Raw genomic sequence first — 24,593 nt, forward strand, 5'->3', positions numbered from 1 at the left:
ATATTAATTACTGAACCTGATTTTTGGCTTAGTTTTAGAATATGTAAATGTTCTAGTATAGTGGAATGGAATCTTTCTACAATTCTATTTTCATTGTATGTGTATGTGGTATATCCCTATGATGCTGAATTTTATGCAATTTAATAAATTCTACCATAATTTAGTAAATTCAGTTCTACTATCTGTAACAATAGTAATTGGTATGGTATGGTTAGTGCAGAAAATAAGTAAACCCTGTAAGACGATAACTGCAGTTCCATCTCTCAAATGATAAATCTGTCCAAATTTTGAAAATGCATCTGCAATAGTTAAGAATTTTTCACTCTGTATAGTCTAGAGGTCTAAATGTACTAATTCAAATGGCCTTCTGGCAGGTGTTAAAACTTTAAACTGCTACCTGATAGGGTTGTGGTTATATTTTGCTTGACCACATATAATGCATTCGTTTATAATTTTTGATATATGCTTCTTCAACCTTAGGGCAAAAATATCTGTGAGAGAGAAAGAGGTAGCATTCATTGATGCCCCGATGATTAGTTTTCCCATTGTGGTATTTATGAATGATTTTGAGTAATAGGTATGTATGGTATACTTGGTACACAGCCAAAGCTGGATTTATGAATAAGCCGGTGTTCACTTTTAGAAGGACATGCTCTTTTATTGCATTTTCAACATCTTCGAAATTTGATTATGAAACCTGTAAGTTAATTGTAGTGCATCGAAAGGGTTACACTTGGTCTACCCTTGATATCTCCAACTACGAGTATATTGAAAATATTTGGTTTGTGAACTCGTTTAATGGGTCATCGGATATAGGTATTTCTAGTATGGGATTCTAGTATGAGATTTTCAGCACTAGTATGCGCGGTAGCAGTTGAAGAATTTTCATCAACATCTGGCGTTGTTAAAGTTCCGGAGTCATCTGAAGTAGACGGATTTACGAGGATAGATAAAAGTTACTCGTTATTAAGTTCAACCCGGGAAAGGGCATCTGCATTGGTATTATATTTTCCTTGTTTGTATGTAACTGAAAAACCGTATTCGCGAAGTTTGAGACGCCACCAGGTTAATAGAGAATTGGGTTCATTCAGGTACTTAACCCACTGTAGCTTTAAACTATCGCCCAAATAAATATGGTCTAAAGTACTTATTAAAATAAGTAGATGATTCAGGCGGATCCCTTGACCACAATTATGAGTTGTGAACAGGACGGCTGCCGAACCAACACTGTCTTATCGACGATTAGCCCTGCTTATATAGGAGCCGTCCCCTCCCTTCACAACTCACCTGATTCACTGATTGGTGGATGAAGTCTGAGTCGTTTTACTTCTAAATAAAACTAAAATTATTATTTACAATCAAAAGTTATTTAACGAAACCAACAAATCAATTGAGTAATAATTAGTATTATTTTAATTATTACATATTTATCATTGACGCCGACATATATTACGGTACCTAGCATCTCATATAGCTCTTGAAACGTTCACGTTACGATTATGAATTTTGCAAAATCCTCGGAGAGGAAGGTATGCACCAATAATATTCCACTCTCGTCAAAAAACCTTGTCAGTGTGAAACCTATTTTATTTTTATCTCCACTTTGTTGTTCTAGGTCCCGTATCCTCAATTTTGGGAAAATTCAAAATCTGTTCATAACCGTTTAATAAAAATACATTTTGAGGCTTTTATGAAATAAAATTTAAATAAAAGATTTTTTTGGTATTAAACCAAAGTTATTATGTATTTTAATGAGAATAACAAAGTATAAAGGTTCCTCCTAACAAATCCATTGTAATTATAATATGCTAAAGGGCTATTTAAAACGCCTTAATTTAACAAAAATATAAAAGTTGTGTAAAACATAACTCACAAAACATACAAGCAATAATTATAACCTTAATTTATAAAGATAGGATTGTAACAGTATTTATAGAGTTCATACATTGGTTGGATATTACATATCATTGTTTTAATATTTTTATATACCTACTTTATATACTTGTAGTATACATGTTAAATAGACTTATTTAGGATTCTTGAATATATGTGAATGCAAAAATATACTTTTCATTCAATTTTGTAATTTCATTGTAACATATGTAGGCATTGTAACATATATATTTTTTAGTAATGTAACCGACTTTTTCAATTTAGTTTCAGTGTTTATATAAAAAATATTAAAGTAACAATCAAAAAAAAAGATTTAGTCAAACCGAGTCTACATTCTTAAATATTCTGGTTTTATGGACTTATACAATTGAAATAAAAAATCGGTGATTTTCTGCAAAATAAAAAAAAATCAATAAGTGTAATTTGGGTAAAATATAATTATACAGCGTTGAAATAACTCATTACATTTCATTCATAGACAAAACTAAATTGTATTCGTGATAATTCTATGAAATCATTATTTTACTGATATATACAAGTACACGTGCAGCTCATTAACACTTAACAACATCTACGACTGACCTGCTTAATACTGACTAGTAAATGTAACCTACTTCTACAGTCCTACAGTGGAATGAGAGGGAAACTCTTTGTTAATAATCGATTCTCCTTCTTAAGTTATCCCAATCATTGTATATTCAATGTGCTAAAGTAGAAATAAAAGACTTATTTCATGTCCTATGTCCTGTCACTCTGCAATGACATCAGGACGATAATTGTGTGTCGAATCTGTTAGCAGTCTTGTCTACATGAAGGAAAAAAGGTAAGGATTTTTGTTCTATGATTTTGTAATAAATATAAAGCAGACAATGTTTAAAACTAGGGGTTCTGTATGTTACATGTTGTGTACAAGTACAAGTTTTAGTTTCAGGCTGTCAAACAAACGTCACTATAAGTATTGTATAAATCATTGTCACTTGTATAAAATAATTTATCTTTAAGTTTGCTACTGGTTACATTACTCCTATTTTTATCAATTTTATATGTAGACCTTATTCGTTCACCATGATGTGAAGAGTCTTACAAGAGATTACAGAATGACTGGTGAATGATTTAATAATTGTAACCGATATATTGATTATTTTACATAAGAATCTCGATTATTAACAATACGGTACATTTATTGTTGCCTTATAAATATGTATTCATGTAAATCTTTTTGCATTTTCATGTCATTGTCATGATATAAACCCCTTTTGCATCCAAATACGTAAAACTTTACAAAGTAACTTCTACCCTTCTTTGAGTTTTTTTTGATAGGTGGCGGCAGGAGTCACGTCAAAAATTTTTTTTCGGATAATCGTCATATTTGTCACTTCAAGGCGGAGGTGGTGGAGAGCAAAGAGTGGGCGGAGAGGGTGCCGCAGTTGAAGGATTTGGTGGGGGTGGCACAGCTAGGAGAAGTTTGTCCCAGAAATGTGGATCATCCCAGCGCAGGTATGTAACGGCAGCAAGGTAGGCTCGCAATTCTGGTGCAGTTGCTGCACGTGGAGGTTCCATCCCTGGCAATAACACAGCTAGCAAACGGGCGCGACCCTCGCGTAATGCAGCGGTGTATGCCTCCCTTAATTCTGCGCGGGCCCATTGGCTTACGAGGAAGCTCTCTGACACCAGCGCTACTGTACGGCGGCTGCGCCGCACAGATGTTGCTATTTGTTCTGGAATCCATTCTCCCGGAGTCCAGTCGCGTTCATGAAGACACAAGCGACGTGCGCGTGGTCCACGTTCCAGCCGCGCCGCTATTGCCGCTGCGTACTCGCTATCGTGATGTGAAAACGACACGAAGGCATCATATTCACGCGCAGCTTCAGCTACAGCATCTGGTGCTGCGCCTAGCACCCAACGCACACACATCCCACGCTCAAATAGGAACAACTTTAGACGGCGGCGTGCAGCCGGCCGCACGAGGCAAGTAGCAAGTACTGCCGCCGAGAGCACTAGTATTGCCACCGGCAGTGCCCACAGCGCCATCGCGCAAGCAGCCTCAGCAACGTCCCTGCACTGTCGCCGAGCATCACCAATTTCGCCAGCCTCCGCACGATTTGCAAGTTCACGTTGTAGTGCCACGTCGCGACATTCGCAAGACAAAGGATTACCGTCTAGTAGCACCCTCCTGTTATCAGCAAATAGAGTGGCCACCGTCGCAGCGTCGATATGCTTAATCTGGTTATTAGTCAAGTCCAGTAATTTGAAGCTGGTCGAAATGTTAGTGAAATCCAATATTGTAATGTCATTTCCTGGTAATGACAGTGAGGCGAGAGGTGGGAGAGGAGGGATTGTCGGCAAAGCTATCAATCCAGCATTCGGACACGATATATGCGATCGTTCACCGTCGACTTTACACTTACACCCTTCTGGGCACAGCTCCTGCATCAAAACAAGTATTATGAAATAGGTTTTGCAAGCATCTTCGTTCACGGAATTTACCGGTTGTTTAAGTTCTTTTGGCCATTATAACTATATTGGATTTATTTTAAAAAAATTACAAATTAGCTTTTCTATTGGTTAACTGCTTATATAACTAATTCCTATTTACTAAAATTAAAATAAGATTGGGAGAACGAGAAAATATTTCTGAGGACATACATAATAGAGGTTATCACCTCGCCTATTCATATAATTTTGAATTATTCATAGCATTATATTATTTTTCTCAACGAGTGTATTGTTTAAAACTGATCTTGTCTCATAAATTGAGTACCTGCTGGGATTACATTAAAGACATGAAATTCTAACAAACTTCTCTGTTATTGTCCGAAAAATTATAAATTTGATTTCTTACTAAAATTCTTCCTACTGAAATGTTTTTTTATAGATAAATCAGAACTACTTACTGGCACTTCGCATAGCAGATCTGTTGGAGGCACAGAAGTGAATGTTTTCTCGTTCTCACAGATGGCGTGAACCGAGGCCTGTCCGTGCTGCGGTCGTGCGCGTAGTGCCAGGGAAAACCAGTACTCATTACAGTCGCAACGTAAGTGACTATCCAGTCTTATCATAGCGGAAATACTGTCACGGGTAACGGGAGCCAACAGAACTTTCTCATACTGTTCTTGCGAGTATGACACATCCTTCACTGGGTTACCACGCAAATCCACCACCACGGCGCTTGACCATTGCAGATCCTCGAACTGCATAAGGCAAAGTATTGTATTTGAAAAGCATAAAAATATTTAAAAATACTCAAATAGTTTACCTCCAGTTTTGATATGCTGTTATTGCGTAAATTAATTTGTGTAAGTTTCGGCAGACGGCACCAGTCGTGACATATACGAGTAACCCCTGTGCTTCGCAGAGATAAGTATATGAGCTCCCGTCTATTCCATAAGGTCGACATAGCTACGGATATAAAATGACAAATTACATTTAATCAAAAGCAAATGTCATTAATACCGGTACTTTTTACCGTCTGCTATGAGTCCTGAACCGGTTCGACATAAATCGCCAAGTGGGTTGCCATCTAGAACTAATTTTGTTAGTGGTGCTGCTACTAGTGCTTTAACCACGCTTGAGTTGAGGAGATTGTTGGGAAGTATCACCTCCGACAACCGGGGACATGCGGAAATAATTGCACTGAAATACAGATAATATCTCAAATAACTCCACAATCGAAATATAATATCTAAATATAAAATTTAACAGACCTTGGAATTGTTTCAAGTTCGTTTTCGGAGAGATCGAGGATTTTCAGGCGACTCGAGTCAGCTAGCCAATCTGGTGGTAATATTCGTAGTCCACATCCATGTATTTCTAGTCGTAGAAGGTCACGAGTACCTCTCAGCTCACCAGCACCCAGTACACCAGGAGATAAATATCTTAGACGTAGTTCACGTACGCCACATCGCGCTAGCCATGCGTTCGGTGGTGGGACGTTTAATTCCTCAATGCTTAAGCTACGAAGCCCCGAACAGTTACCACGTATTTCAGCACTACGTATCTTTCTCAGTGTGGCCGTATCCACGCGTGAGCCAAGAGTGATTCCATTCAGAGGAGCCGCTACAACTACAGCCCGAAGCGCCAAAGCCGTGCTAACGTCCAGCTCCTGAAGCGTTTCGTCAACAACAAAGAGATCAACTAAGTCAGGAAGACGAGCGAACACCTCCGCTGGGAGTGTTGTTAGGTTTGCATGGTGTAATATAAGTCTGCGAAGCCCGACAGGAAAACTTTGCGTGTTTTTCAATGTCAGAGTTACACGGACAAGTCTCAGATCTAAAAGACCTTTTAACGGTTCAAGAAAATTGTCTTCGGGTTCAAGGAACGGGGCGGGTGCAAATGGTGCATTCAGATCAAAGGCGCGCAGCTCGAGGCCATGTAGATGGGTGGCGTTGAGGGTAGGTGTCGCCGGCATATCTTCCAGCACAAGTCCCCCGCGTACAGTGACATTGAGCGTTTTTAGCGCGGCTGCGAATCCAATAGACGGTGGTGCACATGCCGTCAGAGAAACAACAGGGATTATCGTCAGGGTCGTGAACCGAGGCAGCTCTTCACTATCCAGCTGTAGATCTTTTCGACAGGTGAAGCTGAGTTCCTTGAGGTCATATTTAATAGTCCAGGCTTTTCCTGTTTTAGATGGTATGACAGTTAATAAAATGTATAGAAATATTATATATATACATATATATATATATATATATATATATATATTTTTTTTTCCAATAAAATAACAATTATCTTTAGTAATATTATAAATCTGAAGAGTTTGTTTGTTGATTTGTTTGAACGCGCTAATATCTAGAACCGCTCGTCCGATTTGGAAAATTCTTTTAGTGTTGGATGCTACATTTATCGAGGAAGGCAGAAGGCTCTATTATATTTTCAAACACATTAGGCATTCTTTTTGCTAAAAGTGTAATAATGTAACCTAAGAAGTGAATAAATAACCGTACAAAATGCTAGCGTGGGCTGTGAAAACTATTGATTAAAGAACAATATAATGTACTATCACTTTGCAGAAAATTTAATTGTCTTAAAAAATATCGCGTAATCATATGTCTCACTAATAAACATATGTAGGTCAAAAAAAATTTAAAAAGTTCCAGAAAAGTTGAATTCATCTTTTATATGGAGTCATTTAATTTGCAAAGGATTAATAGTAAGGTACAATAAAGAGGATTTCAAGCGACGGCATTTTAATCATTTAAAAAATTAAACAAGTCACTTATTTCCAATAGGGACGCTTGAACTTTGACAGCTGATTGCGGCCATGTTGTTTGAGTGACAGCTGTCAAATGCAGTGTGTTATATTCATTCCGTCCTCCCAAACCACCATGGCAGGTTACAGTGTCGAGCAGCACGTGCAAATCATAAAATTGTTTTATAAAAATGGGTCTTCAGTTCGAGCAACGTTCCGCGCACTTCGCCCGTTTTACGGTCGCGATGATCGTCCTGCCGAGTCGACTATCCGTCGATTGGTGGACAAATTCGAGTCAACCGGGTCAGTTAACAATCAGCCGGTTCCCGTGCGTCAACGTAACGCGAGATCTGCCGAGAATATCGCCGCTGTGCGCGACAGTGTCCTCGAAAACCCGCGGCAGTCAATTCCGCGTCGCGCACAGGAACTCGGCCTTTCGCAGACGACAACTTGGCGAATTTTGCGTTGTGACTTGAGCCTGCACCCGTACAAGATCCAGCTGGCCCAAGAGCTCAAGGTTAATGACCATAGACAGCGCCGTGTGTTCGCTGACTGGGCATTAGAGCAGTTGGAAGTTGACGCCGATTTTGGCAAAAAAATCATCTTCAGCGACGAGGCGCATTTTTGGATGAATGGCTATGTCAACAAGCAAAATTGCCGTATTTGGGACGAGACCAATCCACACGAGGTTCACCAAGTGGCAATGCACCCGCAGAAAGTGACTTTGGTGCGGATTTTGGGCCGGAGGCGTGATTGGTCCGTATTTTTTCGAAAACGATAATGGTGTGGCCGTCACCGTCAATGGTGAGCGATACCGGTCGATGATAACCAACTTCTTTTGGCCTGAAATCGAGAATATGGATCTGGACAACATGTGGTTTCAACAGGACGGCGCTACGTGCCACACAGCACACGCTACGATGGAAGTTCTGCACGAGCAATTTCTGGACATGGTCATCTCGCGCGGAGGCGACGTGAACTGGCCACCGAGATCGTGCGATTTGACCCCGCTGGACTTTTTCTTGTGGGGTTTTCTTAAGTCGCAGGTCTATGCCAACAAGCCGCAAACCACCGATGCCCTCAAAGTCAACATACGCCACGCCATCGATCAAATACAGCCCGATTTGTGCGCCAGAGTCATCGAAAATTGGACCTTTCGTGTGCGCGCCACCAACCGAAGCCGTGGCGGTCATTTGAATGATGTCATATTCCATACATAATGGGGTCGATAGACCTTCCAAATAAAAAAAAATTTCGCAAATATCTTTCCTACATGTATTTTTTTTTGCATTTCAAAGATCAAGCGCCCTTAATGGAAAACCCTATATAATCTATATATACATACATATAGATATAGTTCTACTGTGTATGTGTGTAACTGAAGTCCCCCTTGAAGGCTGCACCGATTTGAATGAAATTTTCGTATGCATTTGTGTGGCACCTCAGATGGTTTAGATTATCTAAACAGCCCGGCAGATGGCGCCACAGCCTGTATCTAGGTTATTTAAAATGAAGAGGTTGCAACGTAGGTTTGTATATGTTTTGTTGTCACACACTCACACACTACATTTCTCTCAGAAAACAACATTGATAGTCTATAACATACATGGATAATAATTGGAATACCTAAAGTTGATGGAAAACATTAAAACCCTAGAAGCGAAATCATTAAATCAAACTAACCGAGTGCAATACTAAGAAATTTATTAATTAATTTACATGCGCTACAGGCTTTGGTGTGTACATTGTTTAAAAAATATATATATTATTCTATTTATTAAAAGACTATATACTCGCACAGAAAAGGTACAGGTTTTGTAAAGAACATAAAACCTATAACAGGAATTACCCATAAAATATTATCTACGTTGGAGTGTTGATAGAGGATACCTTTAATGACGAAGAAGTATTCATCAAGAGCTGATCCCTTGTCGACACATAGGTCAGATTTCGCAGTTGGCGGACAACGTGGAGTCTCCGCCGAAACAAACACTAACACTGACACTAACACTGACACCAACGAACGACTCCTGAGAACTTCCATTATAACCTTCACATTCTGATTCCCGACATTTCATTAAATATTATAACACTGTAATGATTCCCACTAATCGATGCCCCGAATGATACTTTTCTATTATTTTAACCTAAAACATTAGGTATGCGAGCGAAACCATAAATAAAATACAAATGAGTAATGAGGAAAACCATGTTCGTGACCAATTATTGTTTAGTTCGCGTTCGTTAAGGAAAATATGTTTGAGATAAAACGAGACAGATGATAAATGTCAACTTCAAAACAAGTCGCCACGAGCGAGGCTCGCCGCGGCGGGTAAGGAACCGGTCGGCGATATCAATAACAACATGTCAATGATATACTTGTTAGATGTTTAAGAAACACAATGCGTACTCAGTTTATAGCTCTTACTATGGTACTATTGTTAGACTGGTCCGAGCTATAACCTTATTCTCTACTCGACATCGAAATAGCTCTTTAAATAATGTGTGTTTTATTTTTATAGTTATTAAATAATAGTAATAACATCCTTTTTTTATTTCATGTACTGATTTGCTGTAGGCGTGTATTGAGGGAATTAATAAAACAGATTTAAAAAATTTATTTTTTATTTATTTAATTTATTTAAGATGTGACAAAATCTATTATTTACAAACACTAAGAATTTCTATATGAGCTATTACAAATGAAAATCTGAAGGTCTACAAGTCGATGTCATAATTTATTTTCAGTGGCAGTAGGAAATCTGTAATAAATGACGCCACAAAGACATGCTCATTATGTTCACATAAGATTTAATAAGAAATGCGATAGACGTGTTTCAGTGTTCTCACAAGACATAGGATGTGATATGAGCAGTTTAAAGTATAATGCCGGCCACATACGTTACATGTGTTATCCTTGTGCGAGTCAGGACTTGTACAAGTATACTGTAACACATATTGGACCAAAATAGCGCAAATTTCCATCTTGCACAAGCTCTTAAAAAGTTCCAAATTTCAATTCCCAACTTGCATAATATTGCCCTTGGCCAAGTTTATATAAACGTGTGCGGTGGAAATTTATAATTCGCGCTAGTTTCAGTATTGTTTTCGAGTCATCGAGTTCGCGCTGTAATGGAAGAATTTATAAATATATAGAGGAATGAGCCATGTCTTTGGGAAATAAAATGTAAAGTGTACCGCGACAGGGACAAAAAAATTAATACGTCTTTAGTCCATGTAATCGGTATCGGTATCGGCAAGCAGCTCGCTGCATGTAAGCACAATGAACTAGTATCACTGAAATGACATTTGTACAAGCATCCTTGAGCCGTTTGTGGTCATCTCCGAAATACTTGACCTTGCGCAAGTATGGACTTGCTCAAGTGTACAACAACGTGTGTGGCCGGCATAAGTTTATGTACAAATTATAATTCTAAACTTACACAATTAAATTTGAGTACGCTTCTACGGATTACAATAATAATTATAAAAAGTAATTACAAAACATGGACTTTTTAGATATATTTACAATTTGACTACTTAATAGATAAGTTGCATAATATTGTGCGCCGTCCTATCGAGTACTAGGGCTATACAATGAGTAGTGATGTATTTTATGATGTAAGATAAAAAGGACCCGCAGCTCTCTTTGTGCCGATGTTAGTACGAGTTCTTTTAGTGACGATGTAATGGTTCGCCTTCCAAACTAACCTCAATATCTACATCTCATAGGGTCATCTGACGCCAAGATGTGTAGAGTTAGGTAACTACAGAGAACTTAAAATTAGTAATCAAATTTAAAAATAATTATGAATAATACATTTCATAGTTTTAGAGTAATTTCATTTTCATGAATTCACGAATATAATATAGTCATAGAGGGAAAAAACTCATTTTAGTTATGGAATGAAGTCGTGAGACCAGCCGTGGGACTATTTATAAAATTATTAGTACTTTATTTTAGTTTCTGACTTGTAGAATCGCTTTCCAATAAAATTACGATATAACAATAATAATAATATAAATATTAAAAACCTAATCGCTGAATAGATATTATTCTTTCTCAAGAGTTGTAAAAGTTAAAAAAATAAAATTTTAAACAGTTGCGGTCAGACACGTCGAACAAGGCCAGGGGTGGAGGGGGAGCTGCCATCACTTGATGCAAGTTTTCCTGTTACATTTCCAGTAATAGATATGATATTATAACTTATTATGAAATACTCCAGTTGAAAACAATTTTGATTATAAGTTTATTTTTATAAACTGTTCCGTGCCCAATGTATAAACTTTCGTTTTCTTCACATACATATTCATGTATATAGGGGTCGTATTGTTGGTACATTGAGATATGTATAAGCAGTTTGAAATGCAGTCGTCGTCAGGGAGTCAGGTCGTTGTCCGCCGCTTCCAGCTCCAGCCGTCGTCTCAGCCAAGCCAACATGGCTTCCTGGTGCAGAAACATGTAGAATATTGGAGACACGATACGCCCGTTACATTTTAATCACTCGTATACAAATTCTAGTCTTAAATAATTTTGTGGATATTAAATCTACTTAAAACAAAGGGTCTCCAATGATATACTTACAAAACAATATACAGTTCAATGAAATAACTAAAGAGTTCTAAGACAGGTGGAGTACCGGACCGAGTTAGTAGAAGCAAGCGTTATAATGTTAAAGGTGAGTTATTACGGGCTCAGTCCCTGTGCGAGTCGTGATGCGCGTTGTCTGTGTAGTCGTCGTAGTCTCTCGGCGGCTCGAGGTCGTCTCTCCCTTCATAGTCACCGCCCTCGTCTTCTGGCTCCGCATCTTCTTCCTCCGCGTCGTCCTCCGAGCGCGTCCCGTCACCTCCTCCTCCCAGCCGCTCCTCCCGCGCCACTTCCTGCCACACCGACAACTACTTCCGCTACCTTCCCCCCATAGGACACTACCACTCTTTACGAATGCGGACTTCATGTAGCCTTTACAGGTGAATATCCATGAAAGTCCACATCAGAAGTGTGGGATTGTTATTTTGTTATTGGGCAAGTAAGGGGATGTTATGATTAGAGCATGCTCTAAATGTCTACCGCGTTGTTGTCTGAGGTGTCATGACGTGGTACCTTCGAGGGTCGCCAGCCGCATCCCGGCAGTGGCAGTCCGTCTGGTCCTAGCGGGCAGGGTGCGTCCAGTCCCGGAACTCCTTGCTCCCCACGGTCACCTTTGTCACCCTTACGGCCGCGTTTTCCGCCTGGTCCCTAATTCACATTGCAAATATTACTTTTGCTTCTGTTTTTTATAATAATAGTTTATCATCGGATATGTTATTCAAATACAATCTTATCTATATTTATCATTATTGAAGCTGAGGCAGGAGGATCGTGTTTGTGTTGTTATTAATAGTGTTAGTTATTGCATGCTGGATGTATAAATGCTCAGAAAATTAGTTCATGTATATGAATTATGGAAAACGAGTATCGGCTCTTATTAATTAAACTTACGGGTTCTCCTTTATAGCCTTTGTCACCCTTCGGACCCTATCGAGCGAAATCATACATTAATATGAAACAATTCCCAAATATAGTTTTTCGGAGCTGTTACAACTTACCTCTTGTCCTGGAATTCCATCTGTTCCCTGAAATATATCGATATTTTAAATATTACTAACGTTAATTACCTTCTTATGTTTTTACATATTATTGTCAAATTCAGCGGCTACAAAAACTAGTTTTAAATTAAATTATAAAAATGTTGACAGACGTACGGGTAGTCCAGGATCTCCTCGCTCACCCTTGCTGCCCGGCTCGCCCTGCGCTCCCTACATAATACACATCGTCTACAACAAATGACTACAAAAAAATTTCACTGTTTATAAGTATTATAAATTTTACTCAATTTAAAAGGACTTACTCGTTTTTGTTTTACTTCTGAGAGTGAATCCTAATAATAAATTTAAGAGAATAGACAATTTCTTCCTCAAAAAGCCTGATAATTGTTTAATGTGAAAAATATTTTTGTTTCAAATTTAATATGATCATTGGTCGTGAATTGACGATTCATTTAATTAAATACTAACGAAATATCATGTTACACGACGTGACAAAAATATTTTTTTTCGAAAGATGAATTGGTACACTTCATACCAACAACATATTTGTTTAAGACTTAAACGAGCCCAAGAACCGATTTGTTAATTAATATATGATAGAAGGTAATGATCATCCGTTTGTGATCTTTAGATGATACAGCAACTGTGTCTCACCTTCATCCCGTCGAGCCCGGGCGGTCCCTGTGGAACAACGGACAGGTCAGCTTTGTCAAACTACAACCATCAACGTTCTCCACATGCTATGCTCGTTCGCTTTCATTCGATTGTCATAAAATGCATCTCAAATTCCATTTGCCTTCATTCAGTTGAAGTCTTCCATGCGATAGAGTCATACATTTACGGAGACCGACAAGTATAAGTGAGTCGAATAAATTCACGAGCACGTACCTAGTAATCCAGGAAACGATAGTCATGCTATATAAAACATGTCTCTCGCGAGAGTATAGCAGGCATTCAGGCGCCTTTGGAAGATAAAGAAAACAAGGATATGCAGGGCATGCAAAAATTTATTTTCCTTGAAAATAATCTGTGAACAACAATACTTTAATGCTCTTGTGAATATGGTACAAATGACAACGTTTGACTTTATATAAAAAACTAAATCCTTAATAATAATTAGCAATACAATACAATACAATACAATACGTACACTTAGTTTAGGATACAAAGATACAATGGGAAGAAATATGAAAGAGGGTAAGACATGCGTCGTGGATAACTCGATCAGGTGAGATCGGATCATATGTCGAATACACTTAACCTATACGATACAACTTTGTACATCAGAACAATATCTAAAGACGACACATAGTGATGAAAAATTAGCGAAAGTACAATAAGAGATGAAACCACGTAAAGATAGGGTTAAAAGCTAAGCTAATAATATACAAGAGTCAACATTAGATTAGGAGAACAGTGCGGACGGAGCACTCGGGACAGCTGGGTCGGTCGCGGCGAGTGACCGCTTTGGGACCACCACTTACCACCACATACCAATCACCACCGAGCTTGGCGGCAAGAAATATGTGGCTTCTCAGTGCTTGAACACTTGTCATAGTCATAGCCATATATACATGCAGAGCCTTTCCTCTTACTCGTATTGCAAAGCGGTCACCCGACGTGTCGCGTCGGCGCACACTTCGAACGCATTCATTATTACAATATTTAAATAAATTTAATTTTTTGAATAAGAAATGCGACAGTGAGGCCGGTTTCAAATTTTCTTATACATAGGTTACACACGAATTAGAATTAACGATAGTATTCATACGACGATATTTAAAGACTTATCATAAAACATTTGTTTACACCGAAGAAAACGAGACCTTTAGATAAAATAGCGAGAGATATGATACGTAGAGATACGATAGTATCACAATCGAACCTGGCAAGAAAACCCGTTCTAACATTAATACAGTACTCAATACGAATATGACAAGCGACGCCGGAAAATTCGGCCAGTGTAACTGTGTGAAACGAACTCTTGACACGATCTCTTCGCGAGAGATCTTTCCAAATATACAAATATATCATTTGAAAATAGTCACTCTGAGCATTCAATATATTTACAACTTATTACAATATGATTATTAAAATATAATTATTAAATAGATAATATTAAAAAATATATCCAACTTGAGCATCTTTTAAATACTGATGAAAAATTTGCACTGATTGTCGATAAAGGGAACAAAAAACAAATGAAATATTAAGATGAAGATATTCTTTCACCAGTCGCGGGTACAAGATGCACATTGTCAAGTCACGTTACAGAGAATTTAAGGAAAGAGTTATTTGTACTACGTCATATCAGAAGATGCTCGTCCAGATACACTCACACAAACACACATCGAAACTTCTTAAGCGATGACTTAATTATATTTGGATAAATTTTAGGACGTAAAGACATGACTTTTTGCAGTTTTCTTTAAGTTAACTATAATAAAATACATCGTTTCGAGTAACAATACCTAGAACCAGACGTCGTCGATAACGGTTGACACTTAAAGGCCTTAGGGCTCAAAATTTACAAAGTCAAAAGAGTCCAACGCGAAGAATTTGAATTATAAAAGTCACTACGTACATACAATGTTTATCCTATAGTAACGAAAATATTTTATACAGGTTTCAACACTTACATCTATTTGGTAACGCCTTACTTTAGGTGTTTGTCTTATTAGGTACAAATATTACAATTTACAGTTATTTTTGTTCCGAAGAGATGTACCCGAAGGCGCGTCTCACTCTCCGTCTGTGTGTATATGTTTGTGTGCCTCGGTCGTACTACGTGAAGGCGAAGTCCGGAGGCCAGCGGTTCTCCTGCACCCACACCAGCCCGGGTTAGTATCACACACACCCACAACCATACAGCGAGTATCACGATCGATAAAGGACGTGCTCTAATGTTATTGTTTGCATACTAATATCTTCTGCGACTACTGTTTGTTATCTTGTTAAGAGTCAAATCTATTAAAGGAAAGATGGGGTCCTAGACAACTTTAAATCTGTCACGGATCGTTTATAATTTGAGTTGTTTGAATCTCTTTGAGAGTGTATTTCACGAACGTATCAGATTTAAGAGTCTCCAGATGGATACGTAATGGTGTCTCTATGTCTTACCCTCGGCCCCGTATCGCCCGGCCGGCCCGGCTCGCCCGCCTCCCCCGGGAGACCTACTGGGCCCTGGAACATGAAATACGCCATGTTATTTAGATCAGCTCATTGGGTATATAGATAGCAATATATTTATTGTGTTCGGTTATATCCTCGACATTAGTAAAACGTACCGGGAGTCCCATGGGTCCTGGGTCACCTTTCTCTCCGCGCTCACCCTACAATATGAAAAGTGCTATTTCATTTTGTAAATTTCAGGCATGCATAATAATTAAAAAAAATCTGCAATTTAATTTGGTTCTAGTGTAAAAATGAAAATAGTGTATGTGTATAAAAAATTGTTTGCAAAATAGAAGTGGTAATATTGAAAAATATTAAGTACATATTAAAACATTTCTATCGCTAATGCAAGTCACCCTCTGCGGTATGCAAGTGCTGTGACGGAGAGAGATGCAACTTAGTCTTCAATGACTTGACGCACACAAGATTTGATATAAAAAAATAAATAAATCATATCTTAACAGGGTATCTATAATATATCCTAATTTGAGGAAATGGTACATTTTTGTGTAATATTATAATTTTTTATGAGAAAATTGCAATCTGATCACTGATAGAGCGTTGTGGAACAAACGAACTTGCTGGAAGAAGGCAAGGAAACGATGATGTTTTCTTGTATATGTTACAAAGTAATTTTGTCAGCTTTTCATTTGAGAAGAAACTGTGAACATTATAAATAATCTTTATCGAATTCCGTGATATCGTCGGACCTACTTCCAGAAATTATATTGTGAAGGCTTTGAACAATCTGGATCGAACGATCGAACCATGGAACCGTCGCAGTCGGTGCCCGGATCAGTTACATTGAAATGTGTTTATCTTGTCCGTCCCGCTGCTCAAATTGCTCAGGAGGTGAATAGCACTAGCTCGAGCATTATAACAAATAGCGCAGTAAACAGTGCGTATGTGTGTGTGTTTTTGTTAAAGACACGTACAGTCTTGCCGCGTGTTCCGGGCTCGCCCTTGTCGCCCTTGATACCGGGCGGGCCCGCCACGCCCGGGGGACCCGCGGGGCCCGGCGAGCCCGGGGGGCCCATCATCTGAAAGAGTTTAACATTTTCATTGATGATTTTAATATTAACAAGGATTTGAAATACTGCAAGAATAACCACTTACAGACTTTCAATCACTACTTACAGTTTATGAGAAACAAAAACCCCGATGAGTCAGATATAATCTTCTGATATAATCTCATCGGGGCCGGACCGGGGAAGATTTGGAATGAAAATAATAGGTGGCTTTTTATTTTTGTGATATGGTTTGTTAGTGTCAATTTACATAACCAGGACGTTATTCTATATCCGAAGTAGGAAACCAGTTTCTTACGGCGGCCTGGTTATCCTTTGTGGACTCTAATGATATTAGCACTAATGATATGCAAATAATTTCTGTGAAGAAGACGAAGCAATAATTACTAACATTATGATTTTCAAATAAAAAAAAAGAAAAGAAAGTCAGATACTACTTAACTAAATAAAAAAAAAAACATATTTAAAACATACTTGTATTTAAACTTATAAAAAGTAATTAAATTATGAAAATCTTACATTTAAAGTTTAAAACTTAATATTTAAAATTATAATTTCCTTCTCGAGATAACCAGTTCAATATAAAACTGAAGCTAGGAAAAGAGTGCTTCTACGATTTTTTCTTATAATATATATAATATATGATATAATAAAAGGTCTCAAGACAAAAGAATATTCATTTCTAATCTCTTTATATAATTCTATTTTTCATTTAATTCTATTCAAAATGTTTCCAAGCCACATTTTTTTAAATGATGAGATTGGAATAGATACTAACCAGTTCGTGTCCATAAAGCTCGTACCCGGTCCCGTCTCCCTGCAAGTTCAACAGTGGGCATAAAGATTAACAGTTCTAATAACATGGTCGATTATTTAACAAACATCTAAATACACATTCTATGAAGCCTTTATATAAAATTCACCATAATTATGGTTACTCTCACAGATAGTCATATTAAAGCGTTAGCAGATAGAAAGCTGTAAGTATATGTGTATGTGTGTGATTGTGCGTGTGTCAGTGTGTCGTGTCGGAATGGATAGTTACCTGCCTGCGTCTCAGCTTCCGGTACTTCTGCTGAGAGTCGCCGCCGAGCACGCGCCGCGACCAAAACACACATAAGCGAGATATTAATATTGATACAGCTATGCAAGATGATAACAGTGATGACCACGTTTACAGATGCATATTGACCAATGATAACCGAAACAACACAAAGAGAACAGGAGGTGAAACTGTGGTTTATAGTAGAAAGATTTAACTAACAAAATAAAAGTTTTTACTGCGAAAATAAACTGTAAACTTAAATATGAGAGTGGTCACTATATTAGTTCGGGAAATAAAAATAAAAAAAAGAACGGAAGTCGGTGAACATATGACATTAATATTGGGACCAAAACTAATAATGATTAAATAAAAATTATTAAAATTTACCGAGTCCCCCTTGTCTCCTTTCTCCCCCTTAAGGCCTGGGTATCCCGGGGGTCCAGGAAGTCCCGGAGCTCCGAGCATGCCCGGGGACCCCATGTCACCGTAGTCGCCCTTTTCACCCTTTGGTCCAATTTCTCCCTGGAATATAATTATCAAGCCGTTTCAGTACGGAGACGTATTATCCGTGTCTGAAGATTTGCTCTAAAAGTTCTTATAACGGATTATATATTCCTGCATAAACAATGGGTATAATGCAACTCATTTTATTTTGCAGATGAGTACAGGATGGATAACATCGCATCAAAACCTTGTTAGACGTACCGGTTTTCCCGGCGGGCCTGGAACCCCGGCGACCCCGGGTCGGCCGTCCGAACCAGGCGGTCCGCGAGGTCCTGACGCACCTTCCTTGCCTACCGCACCTGATTATCATATCGTTTATATACATAAGTGTTTTGACCTGACTTAAAAAACCTAAACAGTTGAATGATGTATAGGAATCTTGTGAAATAAGTGATTTAACATAGCCTGTAAAAGGATTTCCGCCAGTTATCAAAATTTTGTGAAAATATTCCATATCCTTATAGTAGTTTGTATATTCTTTGTTTTATATTTCAATATGTTTACAACATAATTATATATACACAAAAATTTATATGTATTTTAAAACTTCCAGTGATTTTTTTTGTCTAGTTACCTTATCGACAAATGGACGCGCTTGTGGATAGCCAGCAACGCTGTGGTAATTGCTGAGCCTCTTGTCCAGTTAAAAGCCACTCGATGAAATTATCGTAAGTCGTCACTTGTACCACAACAATCTACCCGTCAACATAACGTTAGTGTAGAAGCCACGTGCAGCGTTATGCTTCATGCAGTCATGCAAGCGTGCGTCATGCTAATGTACTAAAACGTTGGAAAGAAAGAGAATCTGCATGTACGGCAATGTATATTGTCAAAATCATGTAATGATAAGCGCCTAAATCTATCACAAGGACTTTGAGAATAAAGTAGAACGTGCACGTTTTGAAGTTCGAAGAGTACCGAGTGTCAAAATACAGAATAGCTTAGCTCGGGATTTAAGGAATAACGCAGCGCTCACAATGGAGAGAAAATTGTAGACAAAGAGGTTTTTTAATAATATAAACGATGAAAGCTTTTAGGCCATCGTTGTTTAATTATTAAAAAATAATGAGACACGGCGCGATCCCACTGAGGAAAAAAGAAAGAAGGGAGTAGACAGTGTCCGTCAGTACAGAGTGTACAATAGCGGTCGTATTCAGAAGTGGGTGGTGTTACCCGCTTGCCCCGCTTGCCTCTCGCGCCGCGCTCCCCGGGGGGGCCGGGAGCACCCCCCGCTCCGCGCTCGCCGCGCGCACCTTCCGCCCCTTCAACACAGCCGTATCACACATTCTTCTTTTTACAATACATATTGTATACTATAGGTCTTCAGTAGGCGGTTTGGGTAGCTTTTATAATAAATCCATTTCGTAGTAATACCAGTAAAGACTGATTCAGACTCGAAAATCGTTGTCTAATGTATGCTTTATAAGTATACTGAATTTGTTGTATAATATTGCTGTAAAGCTTCTAAGTTAAATCTACTCAATAAAGAAAAAACTTCGAAAGCTACATCAAACTTTAAACACCTTTCAACATTCCCCAATTAATGTGTCGGTAAGCAGCGTGTTGGTTAAGGTTGCCTTCTACGGCTATCAGTGAGGCTCACACGATATGAGGAGAGTTTCTTACCGGGAGGCCCGGGGGGACCTGGTGGACCCTCGATGATGCCAGTTGGGAACGCATCGCCTTTCAGTGTCGTCGTGAAACCACGTTCACCCTTGTCTCCCTTGTCTCCCTGTAATTTTTTTATTTTTTTTATTATGCACCGCAGTAAACGTGACTAGATTAGCTATACATAATTAAGTGTCATCAGACTGTTCTGCAGAATATTTGCTCTTGTTTGAGCTCATCCTAATCATAAATAAAAAACTTCACTACGTAATGCGTTTCAGTTTCCGCATTAATTTAATTCCTCTTTGTTTTATTTAATGTATGTTTTCTTAAAGAGAAGCAGCGGTTTTCCGGTATGATAATAACCCTGGTTTAATTTTTATTTAACACATCTTTCTTCCCGATGTACCTGATAATTAATTGGGCCAACCTAAAAGATTTTATTATTATTTTCCATGTAAAATAATATTTAAAAACTTTAACAACCTATTGCTTTTCTCATAATGAGATAGAGTTAATATTTGCGAAGCTTTATGTTTTACAAAAAATTACATCTATTGCGTATTTATGTATAGAATCTGCTACGTAGAATCTATACATAAATACATTCTTAGTTTAGAATACTTATAACTGAGTACTTCTGAGTTAATGCTTTTCTACTGATCCCCTACCAAAATGTTGTACATATTCTCCATATCTCTTATTACTAATCCATTTCTATGGAATAATATTTTGATATTCCTTTTTATATGCATGGTAGCATTTTTAAGATGAAAAAAGGGTAAAAAATATTTGTATAAATTACTTTGCCACTCATCCTGAAGTAACAGCATGTGTGAGGAAATATTGAACAAGATCTGCTTTGATGTATTTAAGTCCTATATTAATTGTGACTTTAATATTACGTATGTAATAAAAAGTATGTTTAATGTATATAATGAAAAGAATATATTAATCAAAAAGTATTGCCAAATCTGTAACAATGTGATACCATCACTTTTTAAATGCTGATAGATTTTATCTTCAATTTAGTGAGATTCATTTTCTGGACCCCTCACATCAGATTAAATACGCTTTTAGATTTCAATCTCCACACTAAGCACATAGCTACCACTTATAATTTCTCACATTCCAATAGACTAGGTTTGTTTTTTTATTAGGATTTAATTCTCTTCCTATAGTCAGAAATTTCAACTGGCTTAAGGTAGTCACTTATATTGGACCAATTTAGATACTGGCGTTTCTGCTCGATCTGCTTTTACTTGATGTTTGGTCCTAGGGCCAGTCGGGATCAATAAGAATTAGAAAGAGAGGCCATGGTAGACCGTGACAGTCTTCGAATGGGGCGATGCTAATCTTGTGAAATTTTCGCTTACAAAACGAAAGCGTATCTTTTCACCGCAAAGAGGAGTACGTTCACCTTGACCGTTAGAACCCTTCGGAGTGTCTTCTTCTTTTTCTTCCTGGCACCCTGGCTTTAGACAGGGTCTACTTTCCTGTTTAAACTCCTCCACTTTGCACGGTCTTTAGCATCCTCGGTGGTAAGTCCATTGGCTCTCATATGCTGTTTCACGGTGTCCAGCCATCGCATTCTTGGGCGTCCTGGCGGTCTTGCTCCAGGGACAGACATATCAAGGCAAATTTTACCGACGTAGTTCACAGGCCGGCGCGCAACGTGGCCATACCATCTCCAAGACTCCAAGACTACCTCGGATAAATGTGTTACGTATACGGTCAGCCCGCGTATCGCCAGAAAATCCACCTTAGCATCTTCATCTCCGTGACGTGAAGCCCCTGAGTATGTCTGAACAGTGCTGGCCAACATTCACTGCCATATAAGAGTACCGGTCGGATTATGCTCTTATATATTAGTCCCTTGAGCTTGGGCGGTATTCTGCGGTCGCAGACCACACCTGTGACATCACGCCATTTCTCCCAAGTAGCGCTGATCTGGGCTTGGACATCGTGATCGATGCCTCCGGACTCATGCAGAATTGATTCAAGGTACCTGAACTTTTTCGACTTAAGGGCTGGTTTAGGACCTATATGGATAGTGTAAGAGTCCGGGCTCCCGCAAGCCATACTCGGTCGTCGTCACATTTAGTTAAAGACCACCGTTCTCAAGCGTACCCTTCTAGAGGTTCACTCTCCGCTCCAGCGTCAACCGGCTCTCGTCAATGAGCGCTATGTCATCGGTATACATTATCAGCCATGGAGGCTGGTCCTGGATGTTAGTCGAGACAGTGTCCAGCACTACGTTGAACAAGAACGGGCTAAGAGCCGAGCGTTGGTGAATCCCTACTGAGGTCAGGAAGGGTTTTGTATCGCCAACAGCAGTCCTAACCATCGAATCGGAATTGTCTTTGATAATGTCAATATAGACTTCAGGATCCCTTTGGATCGCAATGCCCACCAAATACATTGACGAGGCAAGCAGTAAAATGCCTTCTGCAGATCTAGGAATGCGACATGCAGAGCTCTCCTTTTTCACTGTATGCCTCCATCAAAGTTCTGATGGCAAAAATGGCGTCCAAGGTGCCCGATCCTGGCTGAATTCCATATTGACATTCTGAGACAGTACACTCAATACACTCTTTCTGTCTCATTCTGAGACAGTACACTCAACAGGTCAATCATGCGCTCAAAGAGCTTCATGGTGTGACTCATGATCTTAACGCCCCTATAACTACCACAATCTTGAACACTGCCCCTGCCTTTGTATATAGGGGTAATGTTACTATAGTGCCACTGATGTGGCATAGTCCCAGTGTTCAAGACGCGGTTTTAAAGGTCCGTTAGGATGAGCACACCAAGGGAGCCCAATGATTTCCACGCTTCGATCGAATATTGTCAGGTCCCACCGCTTTCCGATTCTTCATGCGTCGAAGACAATTCTGAGTTTCGTCAGGTGTTATCGGGGCTATAAGTCAAAGATTGGAAGATGGTTCCGTTGGAAGACTGCACGGGTGCTGAATATTTAGCAACTCCTTGATGTAGCATCTCCGTCTCTCCTTCAAGAGGCATGATTACATGCTAATGTAAATGAGCTTCTGCCCCTCCGCAGTTCCAAGTGTATCATATAACGGTGATAACCTGTCACTGCGGGCTCTGGAAACAGCCCTTTTAGTGGCACGTTTAGCTGCTATGTAATCTAGTCTGTCTTCAGGAGAGTTTGATTGCTGCCACTTCTTAAAGGCAGTCTTCTTTTCACGAATCACCTCCTGCACTTCGTCATTCCACTACAATGTCTCCCTGTCAATGACTCGTCCTCCCCCAGAAAGGCCTAGAACTCGTTCAGCTGCTGTGATAATTGCTGACTGGGCTCGATCCCAAACTTCCAGAGCAGTTTCGGTATTAGTCAACCGATTTTGACTCTCAACCTCTGCCCGAAAGCTGGTCTGCATCGTTCCATTCAGCAACCACCACCTGATCCGAGGCTTACGTTTCTCGGCTACTTTCTTTTTTGGGGTAACGACATAGTCCATGACATGAAGACGATGTTGGGCCGTCAGGCTTTCAACAGAAATTACTTTATAGTTTGTCACCTTGCCGATATGACACCGTCTGGTTAGCAGATAATCTATTTGGGTTGAGTGGGATCCGCTCTTATACGTGATAAGGTGCTGCAGAGTCTTTTGAAAGAACGTGTTCACGACGGCCAAGTCAGACGCAATACAGGTTCTGAAAATATTTTCTCCCTTTGCATTGCGGCGACCATAACCAAAACCACCGTGTACACGTTCAAAGTTTCCGCAGCCCTACCTAAGTGGCCATTTAAGTCCCCCCCAACTATGATTACTTCAGTAGCTGGTATAGCACGTAGAACCTCTTCAAATTGCTCCTAGAATGACTCTTTTTCGGACCCGGTACATCCCTCTTGACGATTATAAGCTAGTAATGACTCCCTCGCTCAGTACCCGCACCCGTATCAGGCAGTTGCAGCGACGGTCGTCTTCAAGAAAACCATTCCGAAGCTCTTCAGATAGCACTACCGCTACACCAGCTTTACCTGAAGGCGACCCAGTGTATATCAGCCGGTAATCCTGTCCGATGTTCCGAGACTTATTGCCCTTCCAGCGAGTTTCCTGGAGAAACGCACACTGGACCCGACGTTTCATGAGTACATCTGCGAGTTCTCTGCGTCGTTCGGTTAGAGAGCCTATATTCCACGTTGCAAAGCGGAGTTTATCGGCGACGCCCTAGCCGTACCCAGTCCAATAACTTTGTCGACCATATGAGTGGCAAGGAGTGGTTTTAAAGGATTAAAACCAGGAAAGGAAAAGATAGAGAAGGGGGGAAGAGGTTAGGAAGGGGAATCGGGGGAGGTACAGGACATCACCTTCATGGACTGGAGATAAATATGAAAGTGCATATTTAAAATGTAGATTTTCATTTGTGTTTCTAATTTATGACAGACAATTTAGAGCAAAATTGGTATTTGAAACTCCTCTTTCTCGAAGTGGATTTCTATCTGACTCGTTGATTGTTAAAGCCGTACGGTTCTAAAACAACTTACCGGAGTACTTACCAGAGAGTTTATGCGTAAGGTCCTGTGAAGATATGC

At 39.2% G+C, this 24,593-nt stretch overlaps 2 protein-coding genes across 13 annotated transcripts in view; both read right to left on the reverse strand.

The window, feature by feature from the left end:
• Positions 1-2,306: 2,306 nt before the first annotated feature.
• On the reverse strand, positions 2,307-9,397 carry LOC116768940 (protein toll-like). Its single transcript, XM_032659858.2, has 6 exons — positions 8,975-9,397; positions 5,598-6,513; positions 5,360-5,526; positions 5,150-5,292; positions 4,788-5,084; positions 2,307-4,320 (listed from the first exon to the last, which is right to left on the reverse strand). Exons 1-6 carry the CDS (start codon positions 9,126-9,128, stop codon positions 3,271-3,273), a joined length of 2,727 nt encoding a protein of 908 aa, XP_032515749.2. The 5' UTR covers positions 9,129-9,397; the 3' UTR covers positions 2,307-3,270.
• Positions 9,398-9,691: 294 nt separating this feature from the next.
• LOC116768988 (collagen alpha chain CG42342) overlaps positions 9,692-24,593 on the reverse strand; it is a 183,026-nt gene continuing 168,124 nt past the window's right edge. For 8 of the 12 annotated variants that reach the window (XM_061529408.1, XM_061529404.1, XM_061529407.1 and 5 more), the window contains 11 exons: positions 20,048-20,153; positions 18,623-18,720; positions 18,305-18,439; positions 17,918-17,947; positions 17,651-17,698; positions 16,780-16,884; positions 15,958-16,002; positions 15,791-15,853; positions 12,186-12,320; positions 11,776-11,980; positions 9,692-11,531 (listed from right to left, as the gene is read on the reverse strand). In XM_061529408.1, coding sequence (XP_061385392.1) covers positions 11,780-11,980; positions 12,186-12,320; positions 15,791-15,853; positions 15,958-16,002; positions 16,780-16,884; positions 17,651-17,698; positions 17,918-17,947; positions 18,305-18,439; positions 18,623-18,720; positions 20,048-20,153 — 966 coding nt within the window. In that variant the 3' untranslated portion in view covers positions 9,692-11,531; positions 11,776-11,779. Of the gene's footprint in view, positions 11,532-11,775; positions 11,981-12,185; positions 12,321-12,563; positions 12,600-12,670; positions 12,698-12,826; positions 12,881-13,324; positions 13,352-15,790; positions 15,854-15,957; positions 16,003-16,779; positions 16,885-17,650; positions 17,699-17,917; positions 17,948-18,304; positions 18,440-18,622; positions 18,721-20,047; positions 20,154-24,593 lie in introns of all 12 variants that reach the window. The other 4 variants (XM_061529409.1, XM_032659934.2, XM_061529399.1 and 1 more) reach the window with 4 other exon arrangements.

This window comes from Danaus plexippus, chromosome 5 (genome assembly GCF_018135715.1).
Source record: "Danaus plexippus chromosome 5, MEX_DaPlex, whole genome shotgun sequence".
NCBI lineage: Eukaryota > Metazoa > Arthropoda > Insecta > Lepidoptera > Nymphalidae > Danaus > Danaus plexippus.